The sequence below is a fragment of the Garra rufa genome, chromosome 19 (genome assembly GCF_049309525.1).
Source record: "Garra rufa chromosome 19, GarRuf1.0, whole genome shotgun sequence".
In the NCBI taxonomy this organism is placed as follows: domain Eukaryota; kingdom Metazoa; phylum Chordata; class Actinopteri; order Cypriniformes; family Cyprinidae; genus Garra; species Garra rufa.
The window spans coordinates 15,681,439-15,704,355 of record NC_133379.1 but is presented as its reverse complement, the minus strand read 5'-3'; the positions used below and the strand labels follow the sequence as shown (position 1 = coordinate 15,704,355).

At 37.6% G+C, this 22,917-nt stretch overlaps 4 protein-coding genes and 1 non-coding gene across 5 annotated transcripts; 2 read left to right on the top strand and 3 right to left on the bottom strand.

Moving 5' to 3' along the window:
• Positions 1–200: 200 nt before the first annotated feature.
• Positions 201–272, bottom strand: trnac-gca (transfer RNA cysteine (anticodon GCA)). Its single transcript has one exon. It is a non-coding gene; the product is annotated as a tRNA-Cys (tRNA).
• A 214-nt stretch (positions 273–486) lies between these two features.
• Positions 487–4,651, top strand: pomp (proteasome maturation protein). Its single transcript, XM_073824935.1, has 6 exons — positions 487–539; positions 1,039–1,139; positions 1,222–1,282; positions 4,013–4,114; positions 4,215–4,308; positions 4,494–4,651. The coding sequence occupies exons 1-6, from the start codon at positions 537–539 to the stop codon at positions 4,559–4,561; spliced, it is 429 nt and encodes a 142-aa protein (XP_073681036.1). The 5' UTR covers positions 487–536; the 3' UTR covers positions 4,562–4,651.
• A 43-nt stretch (positions 4,652–4,694) lies between these two features.
• Positions 4,695–13,770, bottom strand: ccdc82 (coiled-coil domain containing 82). Its single transcript, XM_073824934.1, has 7 exons — positions 12,899–13,770; positions 11,545–11,812; positions 11,358–11,450; positions 8,671–8,795; positions 5,546–5,716; positions 5,238–5,447; positions 4,695–5,148 (listed from the first exon to the last, which is right to left on the bottom strand). Exons 1-7 carry the CDS (start codon positions 13,445–13,447, stop codon positions 5,083–5,085), a joined length of 1,482 nt encoding a protein of 493 aa, XP_073681035.1. The 5' UTR covers positions 13,448–13,770; the 3' UTR covers positions 4,695–5,082.
• A 2,630-nt stretch (positions 13,771–16,400) lies between these two features.
• On the bottom strand, positions 16,401–18,230 carry spag16 (sperm associated antigen 16). Its single transcript, XM_073823890.1, has one exon. It carries the CDS (start codon positions 18,228–18,230, stop codon positions 16,401–16,403), a length of 1,830 nt encoding a protein of 609 aa, XP_073679991.1.
• Positions 18,231–19,286: 1,056 nt separating this feature from the next.
• Positions 19,287–22,655, top strand: arxb (aristaless related homeobox b). Its single transcript, XM_073825197.1, has 5 exons — positions 19,287–19,426; positions 19,713–20,223; positions 20,688–20,733; positions 21,758–22,053; positions 22,138–22,655. The coding sequence occupies exons 1-5, from the start codon at positions 19,288–19,290 to the stop codon at positions 22,376–22,378; spliced, it is 1,233 nt and encodes a 410-aa protein (XP_073681298.1). The 5' UTR covers position 19,287; the 3' UTR covers positions 22,379–22,655.
• The last annotated feature ends 262 nt before the right edge of the window (positions 22,656–22,917 follow it).

The following is a 22,917-nucleotide window of genomic DNA, read 5'->3' as shown; positions in this document are numbered from 1 at the left end:
CAAAAATACTTTAGGTGCGAATAGTTGCTTGTTTGCATTTCACAAAAGTAACTGAATTTCTTTAAAGGTTTTAATGTAGCCTTATTTGTTTCAACTGGTTTGTGGGTGAATATCCATTTTAGTGATTTGATGTCAAAAATGTATTATGCACAGAATACTTACTTTGCTAGGACATAAAGCATAAAAAGTTTCCGAATTTGAGGGGGCACCCGGATTTGAACCGGGGACCTCTTGATCTGCAGTCAAATGCTCTACCACTGAGCTATACCCCCTTCCACGATATAACGAGCCGCAGACACCTACTCAAAATTAGGCGAGGATCATCGCAGTGAAGTTTGGTAGTTTTGCCAAATATTTCTAAATAAATATCTCCACAATAGGTATTTGCTAATGCTGTTATTAATAATAACATCATATTTTTTTAAAGAAACAGCGACCAAAAACATTGCATGCGTCACAATCACATGATAACAGCATTTCCGGGGATTGACCGGAAGTACATTTATGCTGATTGTAAAGACGAACCTCGCTTGAAGATGGTACTGTAGAGCTCCAGTTTGTTATTTAGTATTTTATTTTCCGTTGTTGCATTTTATAGTGTGGTGATGTGTGTTAATTTTCTGCTCTTCATACAGTTTGAAACATGCATTTATTTTTAATAAAGTGCTTGTTTTTGCTATGCCGGTAATTAGCTAGCTAACATAGCCTAGCACAGCAGCTCGTGTTTATTTATATTCCAAGACAAAATAAATAGTCATAATTTACACTATGGTGCCTCGATAATTTATTATTTGCCGTGACAGAACTGTATAAATATCAACATTTATTTTACAACTAAGTTGTTAGCTTCTAAATGAATTGTGATGCGTCATGGCCTTACTTTCAGTTTGTAGTCTTACCTGAGGAGACTAAAAACTTTAAAGTAACAGAGTGCTTGTCTCATTCACATTCTTTCAGGCCCATTTGAAATATACATTTTTACATAAGCTCTCTTTTATGCATGTTTCTATAATATTTTGTGTAATTGTGTTTTGCCAGAATACTCGTGGCCTGCGCTCTCAGTTGAAGGACAGTGTTCCTGTGACAGGTCTGTGTCCACAGGCAGGTCCTTATGGGGTTCAAGACTCTCTACGCAGAGGGTATGTTCTGGTCATATAAACCTGTAAATGTTTGTTTCTGCCGAATTTGTATTTTAAATCCTTAATTTTGCTGTGATCATAGGTTCTCAAGTGTAAAGAATGAGCTGCTACCGAGTCATCCATTGGAGCTTTCTGAGAAAAATGTGAGTAGAAACTAAGTTTTGGCTTCTTGAGTGCATCGCCAATGAGCATGATCCTACAAAAGACATTGAAATGTATAAATACATGTGCTGGATCCTAAAATGGAGATTTAAAAAATATATATATATTAAAGAACAGAACATTTCTAGAATGTCATTGGTAGAAAATAATGATGTTCTTGCTAAGACTTGAAATATGTAGTGACAAACATCTTAAATAGTCACACAACTACAAAATTATAATCATTTCTTTCACTACATACACCAGTACTAGTTATTATAATATACAAAAATAAACTCACATTATATATGCCATAAACAGTGCCCTCCACAAATATTGGCACCCTTGGTAAATATGAGCAAAGGCAGCTGTGGAAATAAATCTTTAAAAAATAGTTTATCCTTTTGATCTTTAAAGAATTCACACAATTTTAACCTTTCATTGAAGTAAAACAATAGAAAGTGTGTGTGGGGGGGGGGGTATCTCTTAAGTATATTCTCATTCACATTTTTTTAGCACACCAGTGTGACTAGAAGCTAGAGATGGGCAGATGAAGCCTTGTGAAGTTTTTAAGGCTTTTTTCTGATTGTACCAAAAAGATTCAAAGCCTCAGCTGCCATTACAGGGAGTGCAGAATTATTAGGCAAGTTGATATTCTTGTCATATTTTTTTCCCAAGCACATTTGAATAATTCCAAACCACATCAATCTTAATAACTACTATTCATTTTATATTTAATTATTTATAATTGATATATAATTGTCCATGAAGGCTGGAAGTGAAAAACTCCTTATTTTCAGGTGTGCAGAATTATTAGGCACATTTTCTTTTACAGATAAAATGAGCCAAAAAAGAGATTTACCTCAGACTGAAAAGTCAAAAACTATTAAATGCCCATGAGAAGGATGCAATACTAATGCAATACTGCAATTTGCAAAGTTAAGGCATGACCACCGGACAGAAAAACGCTTGTTGCATCTGCATTGTCAGAACAAACAGGTGGAGGAGAAAAGATGCATGTTATTTGCAAAAAAAGTAAGAATTAATGTTAAGAATCAGATATGAAACCATCAGGAACCATTTAGTCTCCAGCGCCACCGTTTTCCAGAACTGCAACCTACCTTGAGTCTCCAGAAGTGCAATGTGTCAGGTTCTCAGAGACTTTGCTTGGGCAAAAAATCCTAAAAAATGACCCTCAATTAATAAGAATAACATTCTGAAGTATTGTCAAATACATGGAGATGGTTTTTTTCTAGGCTTTATAGACAGATGAGTTGAGAGTGACTCTTGAAGGACCAGCACCACATCCTCTTGTAGCACTCTTTCAAGTTTATCCTCCAGAATCTGGCAGTAAGTTTTGGGACTTCAGTTTTAGTCCATCTCCTATCCTGAAATGTCTGTCTTGCAGAGAGGGACCAAAATAAACTCTTAAAACTTACTGCCAGATTCTGGAAAATATATTTTTGAAAGAGTGCTACAAGAGGATGTGGTGCTGGTCCTTCATATGAATGTATACATCATATATATCAATTATAAATAATTAAATACAAAATGAATAGTAGTTATTAAGATTGATGTGGTTTGGAATTATTCAAATGTGCTTGGGAAAAAAATATGACAAGAATATCAACTTGCCTAATAATTCTGCACTCCCTGTAAATCACTTTCAAATGATTCACACATCTTGTTGATTCTAGTTTCAACACAAAAGCAGTACTCCGCAATTGCAGCTGTGTTTTCATTCTGAGAATTATTGTCCACACATGAAAGTGTTTCTTTGTTACTATAAAGCAGGGAGGGAACACCAAGCATTTTGCATCTCCTTATAATGAATGAAGCTGCGCAAAAGATTTGAACCAGTGACCTCACATTAAGGTATTTCATTGTGATATTTGAAGCCTCAAACGTCATCAGTCACATGATCACGGATATTTGATACAAGTCTGCTTTAATATAGTAAAACAGGCTTTGGAGTCTCAGTGTCAAACATCCCATCTCCAGCCATGACTTCCTGTCACACAGGATTATAGAAATGGAACACAAAGGCCAAATTCCCTTAATCGTCCATCAAAAGGAGTTTCTAGTCACCCTGGTGTGCTAAAAAATGTAATATAGCCCTGATCAGCGGAACTAATCCCCATTTCCACCCTCAGGGCAATAATTAAGAAGTTCAAATCACTAGAAAATGTTACAAATCTGCCTGGAAGAGGACGTGTGTCACGAACTAGAGAAAAACATTTATTTCATGAGATTTCCCCCCACTTTCCATTGTTTTACTTCAATAAAAGGTTAGAATTTTGTGATTTTTTTTTTAAATGAAAGATCAAAAGGATAAACAATGCAGATTTTTTCCACAGTTGCCTTTGCTCATTTTCACCAACAGTGCCAATATTTGTGGAGGACACTGTAGGTATCAGTTAATTACCATACATAATAAACCTCAGAACTTACAATAATAAATGAATAGTCATTAGCTGAATAAGTGTGTATTCAAACCAACAATGCTTACTATTGTCAAGTTTTTAAGTAGACCACAGTGTAACATGCTTAGAAAGTTTACTACCAGCTTGTACTTGCTATATTAATAATAGTACATTATTCATAATTACAAGCAGTTAACCCTAACCCTATAGTAACTTTATTTCATTTTGCTCCATACATATGTGTAATTACAATGTAACGAGGACACCTTAAAATAAAGTATAATTCCAGCTTGTATTATGTGAAAACAGTTTCAGCTTAACCAGGACAAGATGAATTTCAACACACTAAGGAACATCCAGGGTCTCCATGCACCCCTCAAACTACAGATGGAGTACAGAGCGGCTAGACAGGTATTGTGCGCAAGTGTCATAAATATAAATTATACCATAAACACCCTATACTCCTTATTAAAGACTATCATATTTAAACGTTTCACTTGGTTGCTTTCAGATTCAGCGTTTGCCCTTCCTGCCAAGTTCAAATCTGGCCCTCGATACCCTCAGAGGTTCTGATGACACCATTGGCTTTGAGGACATACTCAATGGTATGAAGAAACATTTGTCATTACTCACACATTACCTTTCAAGTTTTCAAAGTTATGACGTATTTAGATAATTGCATTAGGTTGGTTTATAAAAATATAGTACTGATGATTGTTCAATGTCTTAAAATTGATTTTCAAAGCTATTTTGTGGTATATAAGGTCTCATGCACTTTCCCCCCCTCCAGATCCTATCCAGAGTGAGATGATGGGTGATCCTCACATCATGACCGAATACAAGCTTGGTATCCTGTGAGGATGTTGTTTCTGCACTATTTTCACCTCAAGTTTGTGTTATATGCATAGTTTGACCCCAGTTTCTAATAAAATGTAAAATTTGAATTCAGACATTATTGTTGTGCTGCAAAACATGAACATTTAACAGAACCTGTTTATGAATCTTGTTTATTACAAGAACACTGAAACACTGTAAAATTAAATGGATGCATCGGTACAGAAGCGTTAAATGAGATTATTTATAAATGAAGGCATAAAAACGGCATACAGATCTTTCCAAGCACAATGTTCAGGGTAAAATACAATGGGTTTTTTTAATCCTCACAATTTGGACAAATTTTATACATTTTGGGTTGTATTACTGCTTGTATATTCTCATGCAGAAGCAATATATACAGTACTATAACTGTAAAATTAAAATGCTATAGTTTAAGGGCACACACTTTAACAACTCAAAAGTTAGCCATGCTTATGACATAAAAAAAAAATATTTACAGAATTAAACTGCAGATTGATGCCATTAGGGAAAGTTCAACACTTTTAGTCCAGCTTTTCTTCCTGGAAGAAATCAGCAGAATTGAGATGTTCCTGAAACTTCTCGTATTGCTAAAAGGATAGAAAGAGAGCAGAAATCAGTTTTCTTGTGCATATTTAAATAGCTGTTAAAGACACAAAAGAAAGCTACATATTCACACCTCACTGATCCATCCTCCATCCTCCAGTTTAGTAAACACTTTGTTGACTGTGTCCTTTACTGGTTCATCATCATCTCCTGTATCTTCTTCCTTTATTTCCTTCTGAGCTTCTAAAGCTGTACGACACCTCTCAAACAGATGGTATTTAAAGTGCTTCAGAGCATGGTATACCTCGGTACGACTGGCACAGACGGAGCCAACAAAGAAGCTCTGCAATTAACAAATAAACATTCCATTAAGAAGTGGTCAAAATTAGTCTTCAAACTATTCATGGTTAAATTGTATATGTGATTTGCATGGAAAACAACCTGGGAATCATCAGGCATGAACTGGTCCTCCTGCAGGGTCTTGTTGTGGTACAACTGGCCAGAGAGACGCACAGTGAAGCGTCCTGTTCTGTGAAGCTCACAGGCTTCGCATCCCTTCGACTGGACCCTTGTCATCATAACCCGCAATTTAGGATAACATTCTACCCTTTCCTTTTAGTAAACAAAAATGGTAAATACACATGAAAGTAATCTACACCACACCACATTTTTGAAAAAAAAAAACTTCACATACAAGTGACTAATAGTAAAGCAGTCACAGTGCCTTGCAAAAGTATTCATACCCCTTCATTTTTTCATGTCGTATGTTAAACTGCTTTAAATAACTTTTCCCCCACATCAATCTACACTCCATACACCATAATGGCAAAGCAAAAAAAAGGTTCGTAACATTTTTCAAATTTATTAAAACTTTAGAGATTCTACTGCATAAGTATTCATACCCTTATCTGGGACAGTTAAAATTTAGCTCAGGAGCATTCATACTGCTTGTAGATGTTACCACACTACTACTATTCCTCTCAATAAAAGGTCTGCAAATAGCTGCAAATGCATATCAGAGCAAAAACCAAGGCCTAAGGTCAAAAGAACTGCCTGTAGAGCAGAAACAGGATTTTTGCAAGGCACGGATCTGTGTGGAAGCATTCAGAAAAAATCTGCTGCATTGAAGAGTCACAGAAGCATGTAATCTCTGTTACCCTTGATGGAAGAAGTTTGAAACAACCGGGACTTTTCCTGGAACTGGCCTCCTGGGCAAACTGAGCATTTGATGGAGAAAGGCTTTGGTTACAATGGTGACCAAGAAACTGGTCACTCTAATTGAGCTCCATGATTATATGTGGATTTGGAGAAACCAACAGAAGGACAAACATCACTGCAACACTCCAATACGGTCTTTATGGAAGTGTGGCCAAACTCAATCCTTTCCTCAATGAAGACATAAAAACCCACTTGGAATAAAAAAAAAACACCTAAAGGACCCTCAGACTGTGAGAAACAAGATTCTCTGGTCTGATAAACCTCAATTCCAAGCATCATGTTTGAAAGAAACCAGCCAATGCTCATCACCTGTACAGTCGTGGCCAAAAGTTTTGAGAATGACACAAATATTAGTTTTCACAAAGTTTGCTGCTAAATTGCTTTCAGATCTTTGTTTCAGTTGTTTCTGTGATGTACTGAAATATAATTACAAGCACTTCATACGTTTCAAAGGCTTTTATCGACAATTACATGACATTTATGCAAAGAGTCAGTATTTGCAGTGTTGGCTTGTTCAGGACCTCTGCAATTCGACTGGGCATGCTCTCAATCAACTTCTGGGCCAAATCCTGACTGATAGCAACCCATTCTTTCATAATCACTTTTTTGGTCCCCGAGCCACTTAGTTATCACTTTTGCCTTATGGCACGGTGCTCCATCGTGCTGGAAAATGCATTGTTCTTCACCAAACTGTTGTTGGATTGTTGGAAGAAGTTGCTGTTGGAGGGTGTTTTGGTACCATTCTTTATTCATGGCTGTGTTTTTGGGCAAAATTGTGAGTGAGCCCACTCCCTTGGATGAGAAGCAACCCCACACATGAATGGTCTCAGGATGCTTTACTGTTGGGATGACACAGGACTGATGGTAGCGCTCACCTTTTCTTCTCCGGACAAGCCTTTTTCCAGATGCCCCAAACAATCGGAAAGAGGCTTCATCTGAGAATATGACTTTGCCCCAGTCCTCAGCAGTCCATTCGCCATACTTTTTGCAGAAGATCAATCTGTCCCTGATGTTTTTTTTGGAGAGAAGTGGCTTCTTTGCTGCCCTTCTTGACACCAGGCCATCTTCCAAAAGTCTTCGCCTCACTGTGCGTGCAGATGCGCTCACACCTGCCTGCTGCCATTCCTGAGCAAGCTCTGCACTGTTGGCACTCCGATCCCGCAGCTGAATCCTCTTTAGGAAAGATCCTGGCGCTTGCTGGACTTTCTTGGACGCCCTGAAGCCTTCTTAACAAGAATTGAACCTCTTTCCTTGAAGTTCTTGGTGATCCTATAAATTGTTGATTTAGGTGCAATCTTAGTAGCCACAATATCCTTGCCTGTGAAGCCATTTTTATGCAATGCAATGATGGCTGCATGCGTTTCTTTGCAGGTCACCATGGTTAACAATGGAAGAACAATGATTTCAAGCATCACCCTCCTTTTAACATGTCAAGTCTGCCATTCTAACCCAATCAGCCTGACATAATGATCTCCAGCCTTGTGCTTGTCAACATTCTCACCTGAGTTAACAAGACGATTACTGAAATGATCTCAGCAGGTCCTTTAATGACAGCAATGAAATGCAGTGGAAAGTTTTTTTTCGGGATTAAGTTAATTTTCATGGCAAAGAAGGACTATGCAATTCATCTGATCACTCTTCATAACATTCTGGAGTATATGCAAATTGCTATTATAAAAACTTAAGCAGCAACTTTTCCAATTTCCAATATTTATGTAATTCTAAAAAGTTTTGGCCACGACTGTAGAGTACCATCCCAAAAGTAAAGTGTGGTGGTAGCAGCCTCATGCTGTGGGGCTGTTTTTTTGCAGCAGGGACTGGGGACTCAGTCAGAGTAGAAGAAAAGCTCAATGCACCGAAATACTGAGATTTTCTTTAATGAAAACCCAGTCCAGAGCATTCAGAACCTCAGACTGGGGAGAAGGTCCACCTTCCAACAGGACAATAACCCTAAGCACAAAGCAAGAGTGGCCTTGAGTGGCCCAGCCACAACCTGAGCTTGAACCCAATCAAACATTTCTGGAGAAACCTGAAAATGTGTATCTGCCCCCATCCAAGTTGACAGAGCTTGAGGGGTGATGAGGTGAGGAGAAAAATGGCTGATGTGCAAAGCTTGTAGCATCATATCACCAAAAAGATTTGAGACTGTAAAGGTGTTTCAGCTAAGTACTGAGTTAAGGGTATGAATACTTATGCAATGTACTTATTTCAGGTTTTTTATTTTTAATAAATTCTGTTTTTGCTTTGTCATTATGGTGTATGGAATGTAGACTGATGTGGAAAAACTGTATATTTAGAAATGTGACATCTTTTCATGAATAAGACCAAGAGAAACAAAAAGGGCTTACTTTGTAACGGTCTTTCCAGCGGCTCCTTTGCTTCAGGTTCTCCAGACGTGGAAGAACCAGTCGCTCATCAAAATGAAGCAATGATGTTTTCATCTCCTGGGCGTATCGTTTTGTTCGTTCACCATCTGCAGTCATTGACACAAATTTAGATATAATATATAGAGGGAAAGTCCATTTATTTCAATAATTTGTTTCAAAAAGTGAAACTTGTATGTTATATTAGTTCACTACACAAAGTGAAATATTTCAAGACTTTATTTGTATCAATTTTAATGATTATGGATTAAAGACAAAAATAAAACAAATCCAGTATTTCACAAAATTAGAATATTTCATGTGACCAATAAAAAAGGATCTTAAACACATGTTGGCCTTCTGAAAAGTGTGTTAATGAACTGTATTATGTCCTCAGTACTTTGTTGGGCCTCCTTTTGCACTAATTACAGCATCAAGGCAGCGTAGCATGGAGGCGATCAGCCTTTGACACAGTTGAGGTGTTATGGTAGCCCAAGTTGCTTTGATATTGGCCTTCAGCTCATCTGCATTTCAGGGTCTCTGTTCCCTCATCTTTCTTTTGACAATACCCCATAGATTTTCAAAAGCAAAATCTATGGGGGTATTGTCAAAAGGAAAATCCATGATCATTAAAATTAAAACAAATAAAGGCTTGAAATATTTCACTTTGTGTGTAGTGAACTAATATAACATTTCACTTTTTGAAACAAATTATGGAAATGAATGGACTTTCCCTCAATATTAACATTTTTTGGCACATGCCTGTATGTACACTACCCTTATAACAAATGGGGTCTGTTACAATTTTTAATGTTTCTGAAGGCTGCCTTTATTTGATTAAATATACAGTACATTTAAATGTTTATTTTTTTTCTAACGCAATACATTTTTAAAGTGTAATTTATTCCATGACAAAACTGAATTTTCAGCAGCCATTACTCCAGTCTTTAGTATCACATGATCCTTCAGAAATCATTCTAATGTGCTGATTTGGTGCTCAAGAAACATTTCTTTTCAATTGTCAATGTTAAATATTCATATATCACACAGATGTGCTGCTTTTTGTGGAAACCATTATACTTTTTTCAGGAATCTTTAATGAATGAAAGTTTCAAAAGTACATAATTTATTTTAAATCTTTGATAAAGTTGTAAATGTCTTTACTAGGGCTGGGCAAAAAAATCGATTTTTCGATATATCGTTTTTTTTTTTTAAATGTAGCTGATTCAAAATCGATTCTCAAAGGCCACATATCGATTTTTTCGATATTTATTTACACAAGCATTAAACATAAGATTTACGTTAATCTTATTACTAGTCTAATTCACTAGGTGTCATCCCCTTATTTACCTTGCACTATGTTACAACAGAGAGTCCATTATTCATTCATTGCTTAAAATGGCGGATTCAGGTGCGTTCCCGATATCAACCACACCTTCACATAAAAAGTCAGAGGTATGGAAGGCATTTCACATTTCGCAAGCAAGACACAGTGGACAAGAACACATCTATGCCTGATTTGTAACTCTGAGGTGAAATGCTGAAGTAATACTACAAATCTGCGGAGCCATTTGACAAAACATCTGTCTATTCATTGTAAACATTTGAAATATAGAGTTGAGTTCTGTTTTATTGTACCCAAGTGTACTTAAAGGAGAAGTTTGAGAATATAAGAATATTGACCTAAAGTGTAATGAATCATGATACCGAGTGTGAACGTACCTTGCATATCTCATCTCGTCTTGTCCACTGCAGTCCGAAATCTGGGGTCAGTTAGCCGATGCTCACAACAGGTTGTCAATGAGAGTCAATAGGGCATCGAAGTAGCCATGTAAATAAATCACTGTTTTATGCCATTTACGAGGCACAAAGTAGCTCCACACTTCATTGGTAGACTTCCAAGGGCCCTGACATTTAAAACGAGACATTGAGAACTCAGAAAAAGCACCGGTAGTTTATTTACGAGAAGATTTATACAGACAGTAACTGAAAGAAGTTTAGCGGCCGCCGCCATCTTGAATTTAATCACGATAAGTCGAGTGTGGAGCAGGAAGGAACTTATCAGGTTTTCAACTTATCAGGTTGTAGTTTCCTTCCTGCTCGTCACTCGACTTATCGAAGTCTACCAATGAAGTGTGGAGCTACTTTGTGCCTCGTAAATGGCATAAAACAGTGATTTATTTACATGGCTACTTCGATGCCCTGTTGACTCTCATTGACAACCTGTTGTGAGCATCGGCTAACTGACCCCAGATTTCGGACTGCAGTGGACAAGACGAGATGAGATATGCAAGGTACGTTCACACTCGGTATCATGATTCAACACACTTTAGGTCAATATCACACCGGAGTTCTCCTTTAAAATTAAAAAGTGTTTATATACAGGTTTGTGGCTCTTAATTTCCTTTTATTAATTAACCACATGTAATCTTATGTTCACTGTTATTTTTTTTATAAATGTAGGATTTGTATTAAATCTATATTCATTCATATTGTCAAATAAAGAATTGAAATCGAGAATCAAAATTGAATCGAAAATCAAAATCGAATCGAGAATAGAAATCAAATCGGAACATCTGAATCGATAACCACCCCTAGTCTTTACTGTATCTTATAGAAAGAGAACTGTTAATCCAGTGCTAAAAAGATAAGGAATAACTTAATGAACATACCGTAAAGTGACTTGAGGAAGCTTGAGTCCAGTACATTGATCAGCAAGGCTTTGACCACCACCTGAAAGTGGGTGCGCTGAGATCCTGTAATAACTGTAATAGGAAGGGAAACATGAGATTTTTTAATTGGGGTTTATATTTGGATTGTTTTGTAAGCAAAACAAAAGTCAGAATCACATGGTCTTACATTGGCGTGGAAGGTGAGAGAGAAAGGCCTTGTCTTTGGCTTCCTCCTCTTCCTCCTTATCTTCATCCTTTTTCTGTTCATCTTCCTCCACAATAAAATCCTTTAGACTGTCATTACTATCAGCGAGTTTTTCCTCCTCGCTGCTGTTTAGAGGACTGTTGTTCTCTTGCACACTAGATTCATCATCAGAATCATCTGCTTTACTTTGCTCTTCAACTTTGTCCTCTTTGATCTCTTCTCTCTCCTCTTCTTCCTCTTCTTCTGAACCCTTTAGAAAAAAACAAATAGACAAGGTATCCAGTTATTAACCTTTTCAGGGAACCTTAGAAATTCCCCATTAATTCTAGAAAGACAGTTATCCATCATATTAGGTATTGGATACAGAGTGTTTTCAAAACTCGTCATCAATCGGCAATATTGGCGGCACTGAACGTAAACGATGCCACTGAATTGAACGAAACCCGCATATTTTGCTAATTATTGCTGGGCTGTACTAATCGGTCAGACTGGGGAAAACATCTTGAGTACTCTAGACTGCCTAAAGTTATAACAAATTAAGAGGAAGAGTGCAAAAAATTGTCTGAGGAACAAAAGGCATTTGTAGGATTTTGAAGGATTTTCCAGGGCAAGAATCTTGACAACATACATTTTTGTTCGTATAATTTCCGATAGGTGAAATATCTTAATTAATACTGCTCATAAGTATCTTCACCACCTATTAACTTTAAATTAAATTTATGCCAAATTTAGGATTAAATTAATCCTTCTCTATATGATTTTTTTTTTTTTTTTTTGTGGTTTAGACTGCATAAATTAGCAAAACAGCATATTCAGTAGTACATTACCAGTGTAATGCTGTTGTTTACATCCCAGTATCGCCAATATGGCCAAGCTTCCGGGTAACTGACCAACTACTGACGTAAGTGCAAACCCTCTATACATAACCATCAATAAACATCTTTTGATCAGCTGGGATCAACCTCATAAATTAATTATTACTAATTTATTTTCAATTAAATAATTAATGCACAGAAGCTCAAATGAAGATGCTGTGGTAGGCTCCATCACCCTGAAACCCTGCAGAGAAATAGGCGGTACGGAAAATGGATGGATGTATGAATAGATGACCAATTTTCTCAAAACTTGGCATACATTTGTAAATCATATACCTTAGGTAAATTGCTGTTAGTCAAATAGTGTCATTGTTTCATGACTGCATTGCAAATGTAAATAATTAAATATATGCAAACACAAGTGTTTTACTAAGGCCTAAAAGCTTATGGTGCTTGACCCAGAAAAGTGCTGCTTGCTATTAACTTACGTACTTTTTCTTGTTCTGTCCTTGTCAACTTACCAACGTCCTGCGTCTGCGCCGCGGGGTGCCTGACTTTCTTCTCTTTGACAGCTCCATGAGTTTATTCTTTCTCTCTCTTCTCTTGGCAGCAGCTTCTTTCAGTTCTGCATCTTTCTTCTTCTTACTCAGAGCCTCGTCCTCTGAGTCCTCCGGCAGCCTGAGACGTTTTCTCTGCAGCACTCTCCTGAGCGGCTCTCCGCCGACGTCGCTGGAAGAATCGCTGGAAGAATCGCTGTCATCTAGCGGAGGAGCGCTGGTGGGTCTTTTCCCTTGTCGTCGGGGCAAGGCGCATTTCTCGTCTGTCTCGCTGCTGTCATCTCCGTCACTCTCACGTGCTCGGTAAGAGCTGTCGGAGGTCCCGGACTCATCTTCGGACTTGTGGTATTCACTTTCTGAACTGACGCTCGTGGTGCTGGCGTACGAGCCCTCGTCGCTGTCATCCAGCATACTATCAATAGGATTCACGCGAGTCTTTTTCTTGTCAATGTGAGACTTGGGGGGCGGGCATTTTCGCTTCAACCCAAAAAGCTTTCCTACGCTTTTCATCATTTTTACAGAGAAAAAGTGATCCTTGATTTAACTACACCGAGAAATGTTGTTATTTTTTAAACTTAACGTATTATAGCCAGTTGTTTTATATCTAGACACATGAGCAGCAACAGGATGCTTGCGTGCGCCTGCTGTCAAATCACATTCCCGTCTCGTGAATGATTATTCAGCAATTTTTCTCATACTAAATCACTGATCTGAGCATGCAGATGTAGATAAAGCGTAATCTATCACAGCAATCAATATTTAACGAGTGATTTAAATAAATATGCTTATCAGCATGTATCATTCTGCTCCAGTCCGCCACACGCGCCAATAACATGAGGGGGCGTGTCTGTGTTTTTGTAGATACGCACTTCCGTCGTTAGCTTCACATCAGCTGGCACAAACGCGCCACCCAAAGACAAGGAGAATAGTTGTATAAAATTTTCATTTGCAACGAGAGTTATCATTGTGTACTGTGTTAGCCTTTTCCTTCGCATTTTTATTTGCGCAAACTTTTATTTTAATTGTGAAAAGTCTGTAATTTGACATTTAACATGATCATCTGGAATTAAATATCCATTCCTATTATGCTTCATTCATTAGAGAGGTTAAGCCTTTTGCTTTACCAGTTTATATTTATCACTTTGAATGGCAGTTTGAATATATATTTAGCAGGTAGCCTAAGTGATATCAGGTAGGCTAAGTGACATCTCAAAGGGGAAATACACTATATGCCCCTCTATTTACTATTTGAAGTGCAAAGTAGGATGTGATTCAGCTACAGACAGTAACTAAAATTAACTGTCAAATGGCAGAAATACCTGATAGTGGCTGATACCAGGGAGAAATTAATGCTTTTCCCAAGCAGATTTTTATTTTTTTTACTTAATTTTTATTCTTATATATTTAGGATCAAATAATGTACTTATGCACTATGTACCCATGTAGTGTATGAAATAGGTTATTTTGTCATTCATAATGTGTCTTTTTTTTTTTTTTTTTTTTTTTTTTTTTTTTTTTTTGCAGCTACGAAAAGTATATGGAGTAAATATTTTCCCACCTTAGATTTCACATCTTTTATACTGGCCCCAAGAATAACCACCATGTGAACAATATTTTTTTCTGTAGTATCAAATACCTCATTCCAAAAACTGGCTAGTCCAAAATAAATGTGTGATTGACTGAACAAAGACCACACCACAGTCTCTCCAGCAATAAGCCGTTCATCTTGAATACCAAAAGAATCAGATTGAGCTTTTCCAGCTGAATTATCTCCATTTAACTGAATTTATGACTTTATGCAATTCATTGAAAAATCATTTCTCTAGGGTTCCTCATTTATTTCCTTATTAAACTAATTTTACCATTTTTATCATGCTCATAAAGTCTGGGAGGCCCGGGTTCACATGGTGCATGGGTGGGGGTCCTGCCCTGGAAGTCCAGGAGGGCCTCCGCAGGAGAGGTGGCCGAGCAGGAGGTAGGGAATGCGGGAAGAAAGGGGTGCGCGGGGTACCCCCCTCAGGCAGGACCAGTGGATCCCTGGAGTGGGACGACAAGGTCCCCTGGAAACTCTGAGGCGGATGGTCCATAAGGGGTGACCAGTGGAAAAACTTCTGTGGGGTGACCAGTGGCCTGTTTCTCTGGGGGGCACGGCTGGCTGAGTCAGTAACCCAGGCCAGTGTGGGATGCTCGGGTTCGCGTGGTGGATAGACGGGGGTCCTACTCCGGAGGTCAGGGGGGCTTCAGAAAGAAACGTGGCCAGATAGGAGCAATGGAGAGGCGGGAAGAGGGGGGTAAGGCAGGGCACCCCCCCTCAGGCAGGAAAAGTAGTTCCCTGGAGTGGGCAAAGGGGGGTATGCAGGATCCCACCTCTAGGGCCACACTTATTTTTTTAAATATTGTTCTATTGGTGATAATTCTTTTGAATTTGGTTGTTTGAGAAGAATTTTTTTAACGTGAAGATATCGGTCAGGTCTTGGTAAACCAAACTCTAGTACCATTTGTTCAAGGTCTTCAGTGTATTACTAGCAAGCAGTTGATGAAGAAAACATAAATTACACAGTCTCCACCTCTAAAAGCCTGAATTCAGATGTAGGGCTATACATTTTTTAAGTATGAAATGTCTGACAGGGCAGAGTCCCCAGATGAAAAACTAAAGCTCCGCTGCACTTCTCTCCATGCTAAAAAAGAAGTCATTATCCACCTCTCTAAACTGCTATTCACAAAAAGGGATAGTTTACAATGGCACACAATTTGTCTTGTCTATTTGTTGCCATCTTGTATCAGACCTATCTGATACCCACACTGTCATGGCTCTGAAGTGAAAGGCTAAACACACATCTTCACTCATAGAATAACGCTGCATGTTTCAAAGCACTTCAGTGGACTTGGAAAATTTATTTGAATAGAAAACAGTTATTTTAGATTGTAATTATTTTTCACAATATGACTGTTTTACTGTATATTTCATCAAATAAATGTAACCTTAGTGAGCATTAGACTTCTTTCAAAAATGTAAAAAAAAATTCATTATTATTCCTTCTAATATAACTTCTGACATGTAGTATTAATACACATTGCAATGAAGATAACTAGACTACCAAAAATAAAAGTTTATCAGATTTTTATTTGCGACAAGGGGTTTTACGCTTGACTGAATTCAACATTGAGAAAACAGGAGCATAGGAAAATTACAGAATAAGAGCATGTTATAACAAAGGGGTGTAGACAAATTAAATCATACAATAAATTAACTGTTCTCTATGTTTATGATTATTATATCAGTAAATAAAGGTTTCCTTATGATTGTGAATGTAATACCAATGCACCAAAAAAACAAAAAAATTACTATACAATTCTTCCGAATTTAGAGGTTTGTGTACAGGATTTATAATTTTTTCAGTATTTAATTTTTTTTAACTATTTCTGAAGTATTGTTAATATATATATATATATATATATATATATATTAAGACCAGATGTGAATTGCACCATCAGAGCCTGCAGACAGAAGATATTCCCCTTTATGGTCAAAAATGACACTCTGAACAGCATCTTCATGAGCTATTAGACTCAACGTATGTAAAGACGCCACTTCTACTAGTTTAACAGTGCCATCATTACTTGCCACTGCTAGAATTCTTCCATTTGGATTAAAGGCCACTTGATTGCTGGGATGAGGCCCAGTGTCCATGGTCACCATTGCTGACACATTCCTCACATCCCATAATTTGACCACCCCAAAAGAGTCGCACGAAGCAATTGTATCACCTGTGGCATTGAAGGTGGCATAGTTGCATGAATGCTTGTGCCCGTAGAAAGTCTGGGCACACAATCCAGCACGGGCATCCCAAAGAGAGAGGGTCTTGTCTGCTGAGCAGGTAAGTAGAATGTTTGAGAAGGGGAGGAAAGAAATGCTGTTCACCGAGTCAACATGTCCACGCAGAGTGCAGCGGCAACGCTCACTATTCAAGTCCCACACTTTTGCCGTGTTATCCATAGAACAAGAGGCCACAAAATCACCACATGAATGGAAGGAACATGCCCAGGTGGTGTGGATGTGTCCCTCCAAACTGAGCACGCATCGACCTTGAGCAAAGTCCCAAATTTTAACTGTGGTGTCCCCACTAGTGGTACCCAGGTAACCACCGCTGGGATGGAAACTACAGGACGACAGCCAATCAGTGTGACCCTCTCCAGTCATGATCATCTCTCCCTTTGGTATTCCCCATAATTTCCAAAGTTGATCATCACTTGAGGAGGCTACTATCATTTTACGGGGATGAAGAGCGAGGAAGCTCACTGCCATCGTGTGTGCTTTAAAAGACTTAAAGAGAGAGAAGTTGGATGATTTAGGTTTGAGTGAGGAGAGAGTTTTGACTTGCAGCAAGTAGGGATTGACTCGAGTGCTGGTAGGGAATTCAGAGTCTTTAGGATGCCTTGTGTTTTTGTTGGAGTCTTTTATAGCATCATTTAGTTCACCTTTTTCTGGACTCCTCTGGATTTTTTCTCTTTGATGTGGTGTGTTAGCAGACTTTTGGGCTGTCCTGGTTCCTGGGGAAGAATGTGAGATACGTAGAGAGCTGTCTATGTTCTGAACGTGGCTGACAGCTCTGTCTCTCTCCAGACTGACCAGCATCTTCTGCCTCACAGCTGTCTGATACTTCTCATTGAGCTGTCTAAGAGCAGGCTCGTAGGATGCATAGTGTTTCTTCAGCTTTTTAATGTCCTCGATAAGTCTATTCTTCTCTTGAACAACACGCTTGTGTTGCATCCTATGGAAGTCCCTCTCTCTTTGAAGTTTTACTATGGTTTCTCCAGCTTCAAATGCAGCCTGTTTATAACTATCCCGCTCTCTTTGTACGTTTTTCAGCTCGTTGTCCAGGATCTGGTTGTGTGTATAGACATCAGGGATGAGTTCCATTTGGTCTGTTTTTATTAAGCCTTTATGTATCATCTCAAACCACTCGATTTGGAAGCAGTCTAATGTTCTTTTCATTCCCATTTTTACCAAATAATTGCGGAGAAAGTCGTCAACTACCTCAGGTATTTTAGGAACTGCATGTTTAGCAGAATTGACCCTCTGAGTCTGTGTTGTGAATTCAGTGACATCAGTTTGATCCCGCACTGCTTTAACGGCAGTTTCCAAGTCCTCTTCCCCCTCAGTTATGCTGAGTTCGTCGTCGACAGTCACTTCGTCGTATTTATAGTCATCCTCAGAGTCTTCAGGAATTAAAACTTTCTCGAGATAATATGGACCGTCAACGGACTCTTCTGCTACCTCGTATCTGGCTGCCATTTCTCCCGTAGCTTTGTTGTGCCATACAAAGTTGTGTATTGTTTCCATGGTGACACTGAGGCCGTGACCATGAGAACTGTTTTCGTATAAACAATGTAAAGGTTATTTTTATTATGGTTATTTTTACACGTTTTATTTAAAATTGGCATATGGATTAAATAATTAATTATATAAAACTGACATAAAACTACAGTTTAATACATACTTAATAAAACTACTGTTAATTAAACTTGTAGGTTTTCGACAACGTTGTAACTTGATGATGAACTAAATTATTCGCGATTATTTGCTCTTCTTCTTTCGCCTTTTAATTTAATAAGTGTGTTTAAAACGGTAAATGTGTTGGCTTTAAATGTAAGCTACACAGTAGAGGGCGCTCAAGGAGCGGTGAACTGAGCGAATTCCACATTAAATTGGTTTTAAAAACAGAATGTACAATTATGAATCTATGACAGCTCTGTAATAATGCTGATAAAGAATTGTGTCTTTGAAATAGTAGGCCCTATTCTCATTTCTTTATTTTTTTCTTTCTTTCTTTCTTTCTTTCTTTCTTTCTTTCTTTCTTTCTTTCTTTCTTTCTTTTTTGTTTCTTTTTTTGTTTCTTTAGAATTAAGTGTGCACGCAAATTCTTTATTAAGGAATAAACGGTAGTTTTATTCATTCTTTTAAAGCATAAATTAAGTTATATGATTGGTTAGTCACAAGCAATAGTGATAATATGTTTTAATACTGTCTATATTTAAATAATAAAAGGCTTATAGTAGTAATGATAATACAATATTATTATTGTTGTTGACATTCTTAAGTAGTAGCCTAATGGTTAATATAAAATGTGTAGGCTAAAGTTAGAATTGCCAGACAAACCGGATAAGTATCTTTAAAATGAATCGCACAGTCTGAGGCAGAGCCTTGCACCAGAGAACCAATCAGATGCTGTAGCTGAGTTTTGGAAGCTGAAGCATCAGTACAAAGGTCGCCGTGCGCGAGCTTTTGCAACGACCAGTCAGCAAAGGCACCGGGACGCGCGCCCAATGGATCACTGGTTTCTGTAGCCTTCATGAAAGCCAGAGATATGAGCAACGAAGCAGAGGGGGATAATCCAGATCAAACAAACTGCAAATGTAAATCACCTACTCTGTCGTCCTCATACTGTATCGACAGTATTCTAGGAAGGAAAAGTCCCTTAAAAGTTACCGGTAAGTGCTTATTCTTCAATAGCTGAAGCTATACTGCCTTACATTAGAATTATTTTTAATGCTCTTGAAATAGGCAACAAGTTTATTACAATAACAATTTTCAGTTACAATTACATACAAAATAGGCAGGCTGTGAAATTATAGTAATGGACACTAAAAGTGGTCTTTTAGAGGAGTCTATATTAAGTTTAATTCGATTATCAATATTCTTACCTGTAACGTTTATCCTGTTGATAATTATTTAGATAATTTTTTTTTTTTTTTTTTTTTTTTTTTTTGCTCACAGCAACACCAAACAGTTTGTGGCCCCTGCAACCAGACATGCACCTGCCGCCAAAGCTCCGCCGCCCCTTCGCCCCGTTGACAGACTCCTCCAGAGACATTCACACAGACGAAATTGAGGCAGCGGGCCCAAGACTGCTACACACAGCTTGTGAAAAATTAAAAATTACAGAGGCCTCGCTAGTAAACATCAGTCGTGCTAGATCGTACCAGGAACATGCTTCTCTACAGTCCTGTAGAGACACATCCAGTTACACGCCAAGACCGGAGGAGGAAGAAACTGACAATAAAAGACAATGTAGAGAAACAACTGTGTCTCCGGGTGTAATGGGACTGCAAGAACGAGATACATATTTGAAGAACAGTGAGGAAACTACTTTATCAGCGGGAAGTGACACTGAAGATGGGATGTTAAAACGAAAACAGAGGAGATACCGGACCACATTTACCAGCTATCAGCTTGAGGAGCTGGAAAGAGCTTTTCAAAAGACTCACTATCCAGATGTTTTCACAAGGTAACCACAACACTTTGTAGATAATAATGCTTAAATATTTGACCTATGCAAATATATATTCATAAAAAAAATTATAATAATAAAATAAAATAAAAAAAGGCACCATCCGTCACGTTCATTTAGAACAACACAATTTTCAGGTACTATATTAAAAACAGCCATATGAAAACTGTATAGGCTCAAATAGTCCAATAATAATAATTCAGATTTTATCATTGTATTTATTTTTAATTTTAAGCCTGTACATTATTTTCCGTCGCAGCTTGTTTTCGTTGCAATGTCTTTACTTTATACATTAACTAGCTATATATGTTTTTAAGCACAGAAGTCGTTAGAATTTGTATAGCCTATTTGTCGCTATGTAAACGAATAAATATATATGTTTTTATTTCATTGTTAGTCTTAGTAAAAATTGAGATAAAGACCCTCGACATAAAACTTGTTTTTTCTCTCTCTAATTTAAGGGAGGAATTAGCAATGAGACTTGATCTTACAGAAGCACGAGTGCAAGTAAGTCACTTTCTTATTCATTTCATCCCTTTTTCTGTTCTATTTTACTGTTCATGTGCATGAACAGTACTTCGACAAAATTAGAAACATTAAAAAATCACATCAGTGAATTCTGAATTCTAAAGGTCACCGTTAAGCCTAATATATTTATATTGCATGCATTTTTTAAATTAAAATTCTACATTAAGCTAGCAACAATTCATGCAACAGGCTATCTAAAATATAAGATTTATAATAAACATACAGCCATTCGTTGGATTCAGAAGCTTTTTTGTCGATACACTGTGTTGTAAAAGCACCGTAAAATCTAACAAGATCTGTTAGATATTACGACAGATTTATATAACAGTAAAAAGGCGCAATAATGTAGCCTATAAAAGGTTTACTCAGTTGTTTTGCAGAATCGCATTTTATTTATTTATTTATTTATTTATTTAGCTATATAAGACGCAAAAAGTCATACACTTGCACACATTTGGCCTACAAATTTACTAATGCGTTATTGCTCGGTTATACTAAAGTGCCAATAATGCGTTATTGCCAAATTCTCTAAACATTTCCACTACATAAAGACCTATACTTTGGACCCCATTTATATAAACTACCTTTGCAGTAAACAACTTTCTGCGCTAAAGGGGTAGTTTTTTTTTTTTTTTTTTTTCAAAAATGAAAGTTCTGTCGTCATTTACTCTCCTATATGACTTTCTTCTCCAGGATTACAAAATAAGGTATTTTATTGATTATTAAAAAAAAAAATCCCCACTCAATAAGTCAAAAGTCAAAAACAACACTGGACCACATTGACTTTCATTGTAGTATTCATTTTCTTGTGTTCCACAACAGACAGAATATCAAACTGGTTTGGAAAAACTGAGGGTAAATAAATGGCAGAATTTTCATTTTTGGGTGGACTGTTCCTTTTCTGGTCAATAGTTTGGTGTGACAATATTTCTTTTCTAAATGTACGATTTTAAAAAAAGCTCATAACTACTTGTAACTCACAAAAGCATTGTTTTCTCTCAAGGTCTGGTTCCAGAATCGACGTGCAAAATGGAGGAAAAGGGAAAAGGCAGGGGTCCAGTCTCACACTCTGAGTCTACACTATCCTGGAACCCCTCCTGCTGCACAGTCCTTGTGTCATTACCTGAGTGGGAATCCTTTTGTCCCAAACCAACATCCAGCTATTGATTCATCTTGGCCTGTCCCCCTCCAAAGACTGGCTCAGCCTCCCCCAAACCCTGCCTCCCCTCATGGCTTCAGTGCTCTGTTAGGGGCGGCCATGTTTAGACACCCCGCTTTCATAAACCCCAACTTTGGAAGGTAAGCTTCATCTGCATCTTCAGCACAAATCTTTCCCTTTAAAACATCATAATGCTTATAATATTCTTTTTTTTCTCTCATCAGACTTTTTACAAGCTTAGGTCCAATGGCACTTCAAAGGATACCCCTTCCTGCCATCGAGGGTCCAATTCAACGCTCCCACCTCACCAACAACCTTCTCTCCTCTACACCACCCTTACCTTCTTCCCCATCGGTGGACCTCCGTGCTTCCAGCATAGCAGCACTGCGTCTCAAAGCAAAGGAGCATTCTGCTCAACTGACTCACATCACAGCTGCTGGAATGGGTGGAAAAGAGGAATGCTAAGACTCGCTCTCACTTGAGATATGGCAAAAGACCAAAGTCAAGCAGAAGCACTGACAACTGGAGAGTTATTATTAATAGATACATTAATAGGCACATGTAGTTTTCAGTCTCTGAAAGTTGAACTGTAGCATTCTAAAGCTTTTCTCATTGGTTGTTAATGAGTGCTGAATGTTTTTGTTTTTTCATTAGTTGTTGAATGATCCTTTTAGATAATTTCATCCTGTTTTCATTAGTAAATGTATACAACAATCATCAAACAGCCATATGAACAACTTAACAGGACAAGCTGCTTTTAATCTGTTACAAAACCAAAACTTTTTCAAGGTTTGTTCTGTAACAGTAAAGGGTTGTTTTACTCTACATGTATTTATTCTGCATCATACAGTATTAGGACTGTTTTTTTTTTTTTCAGGCTGCACTTTCTGTGTTCACAGAATAGTACAAAAATAGTTTTGGGTATGGTTATGTTGCCATTACCATTAGATTTATTTATATTTTATTAAAGCTATGAGCCATCATTCAGGGAAATAAACAAAATA

Bases quoted from the DNA above. Each gene is read 5' to 3' on its own strand.
- pomp (XM_073824935.1), top strand. The intron at 1,140-1,221 runs GTATGTTCTGGT...CTGTGATCATAG, and splicing joins CAAGACTCTCTACGCAGAGG to GTTCTCAAGTGTAAAGAATG. The intron at 4,309-4,493 runs GTATGAAGAAAC...CCCCCCCTCCAG, and splicing joins CTTTGAGGACATACTCAATG to ATCCTATCCAGAGTGAGATG.
- ccdc82 (XM_073824934.1), bottom strand. From the start codon at position 13,447: ATGATGAAAAGCGTAGGAAAGCTTTTTGGGTTGAAGCGAAAATGCCCG. The intron at 5,717-8,670 runs GTAAGCCCTTTT...GTTTACTAAAAG, and splicing joins GCTGGAAAGACCGTTACAAA to GAAAGGGTAGAATGTTATCC. The intron at 5,448-5,545 runs GTTGTTTTCCAT...TGTTAATTGCAG, and splicing joins TCATGCCTGATGATTCCCAG to AGCTTCTTTGTTGGCTCCGT.
- spag16 (XM_073823890.1), bottom strand. From the start codon at position 18,230: ATGGCAGCCAGATACGAGGTAGCAGAAGAGTCCGTTGACGGTCCATAT.
- arxb (XM_073825197.1), top strand. From the start codon at position 19,288: ATGAAAGCCAGAGATATGAGCAACGAAGCAGAGGGGGATAATCCAGAT. The intron at 20,224-20,687 runs GTAACCACAACA...CTCTAATTTAAG, and splicing joins TATCCAGATGTTTTCACAAG to GGAGGAATTAGCAATGAGAC. The intron at 20,734-21,757 runs GTAAGTCACTTT...TTTTCTCTCAAG, and splicing joins TTACAGAAGCACGAGTGCAA to GTCTGGTTCCAGAATCGACG.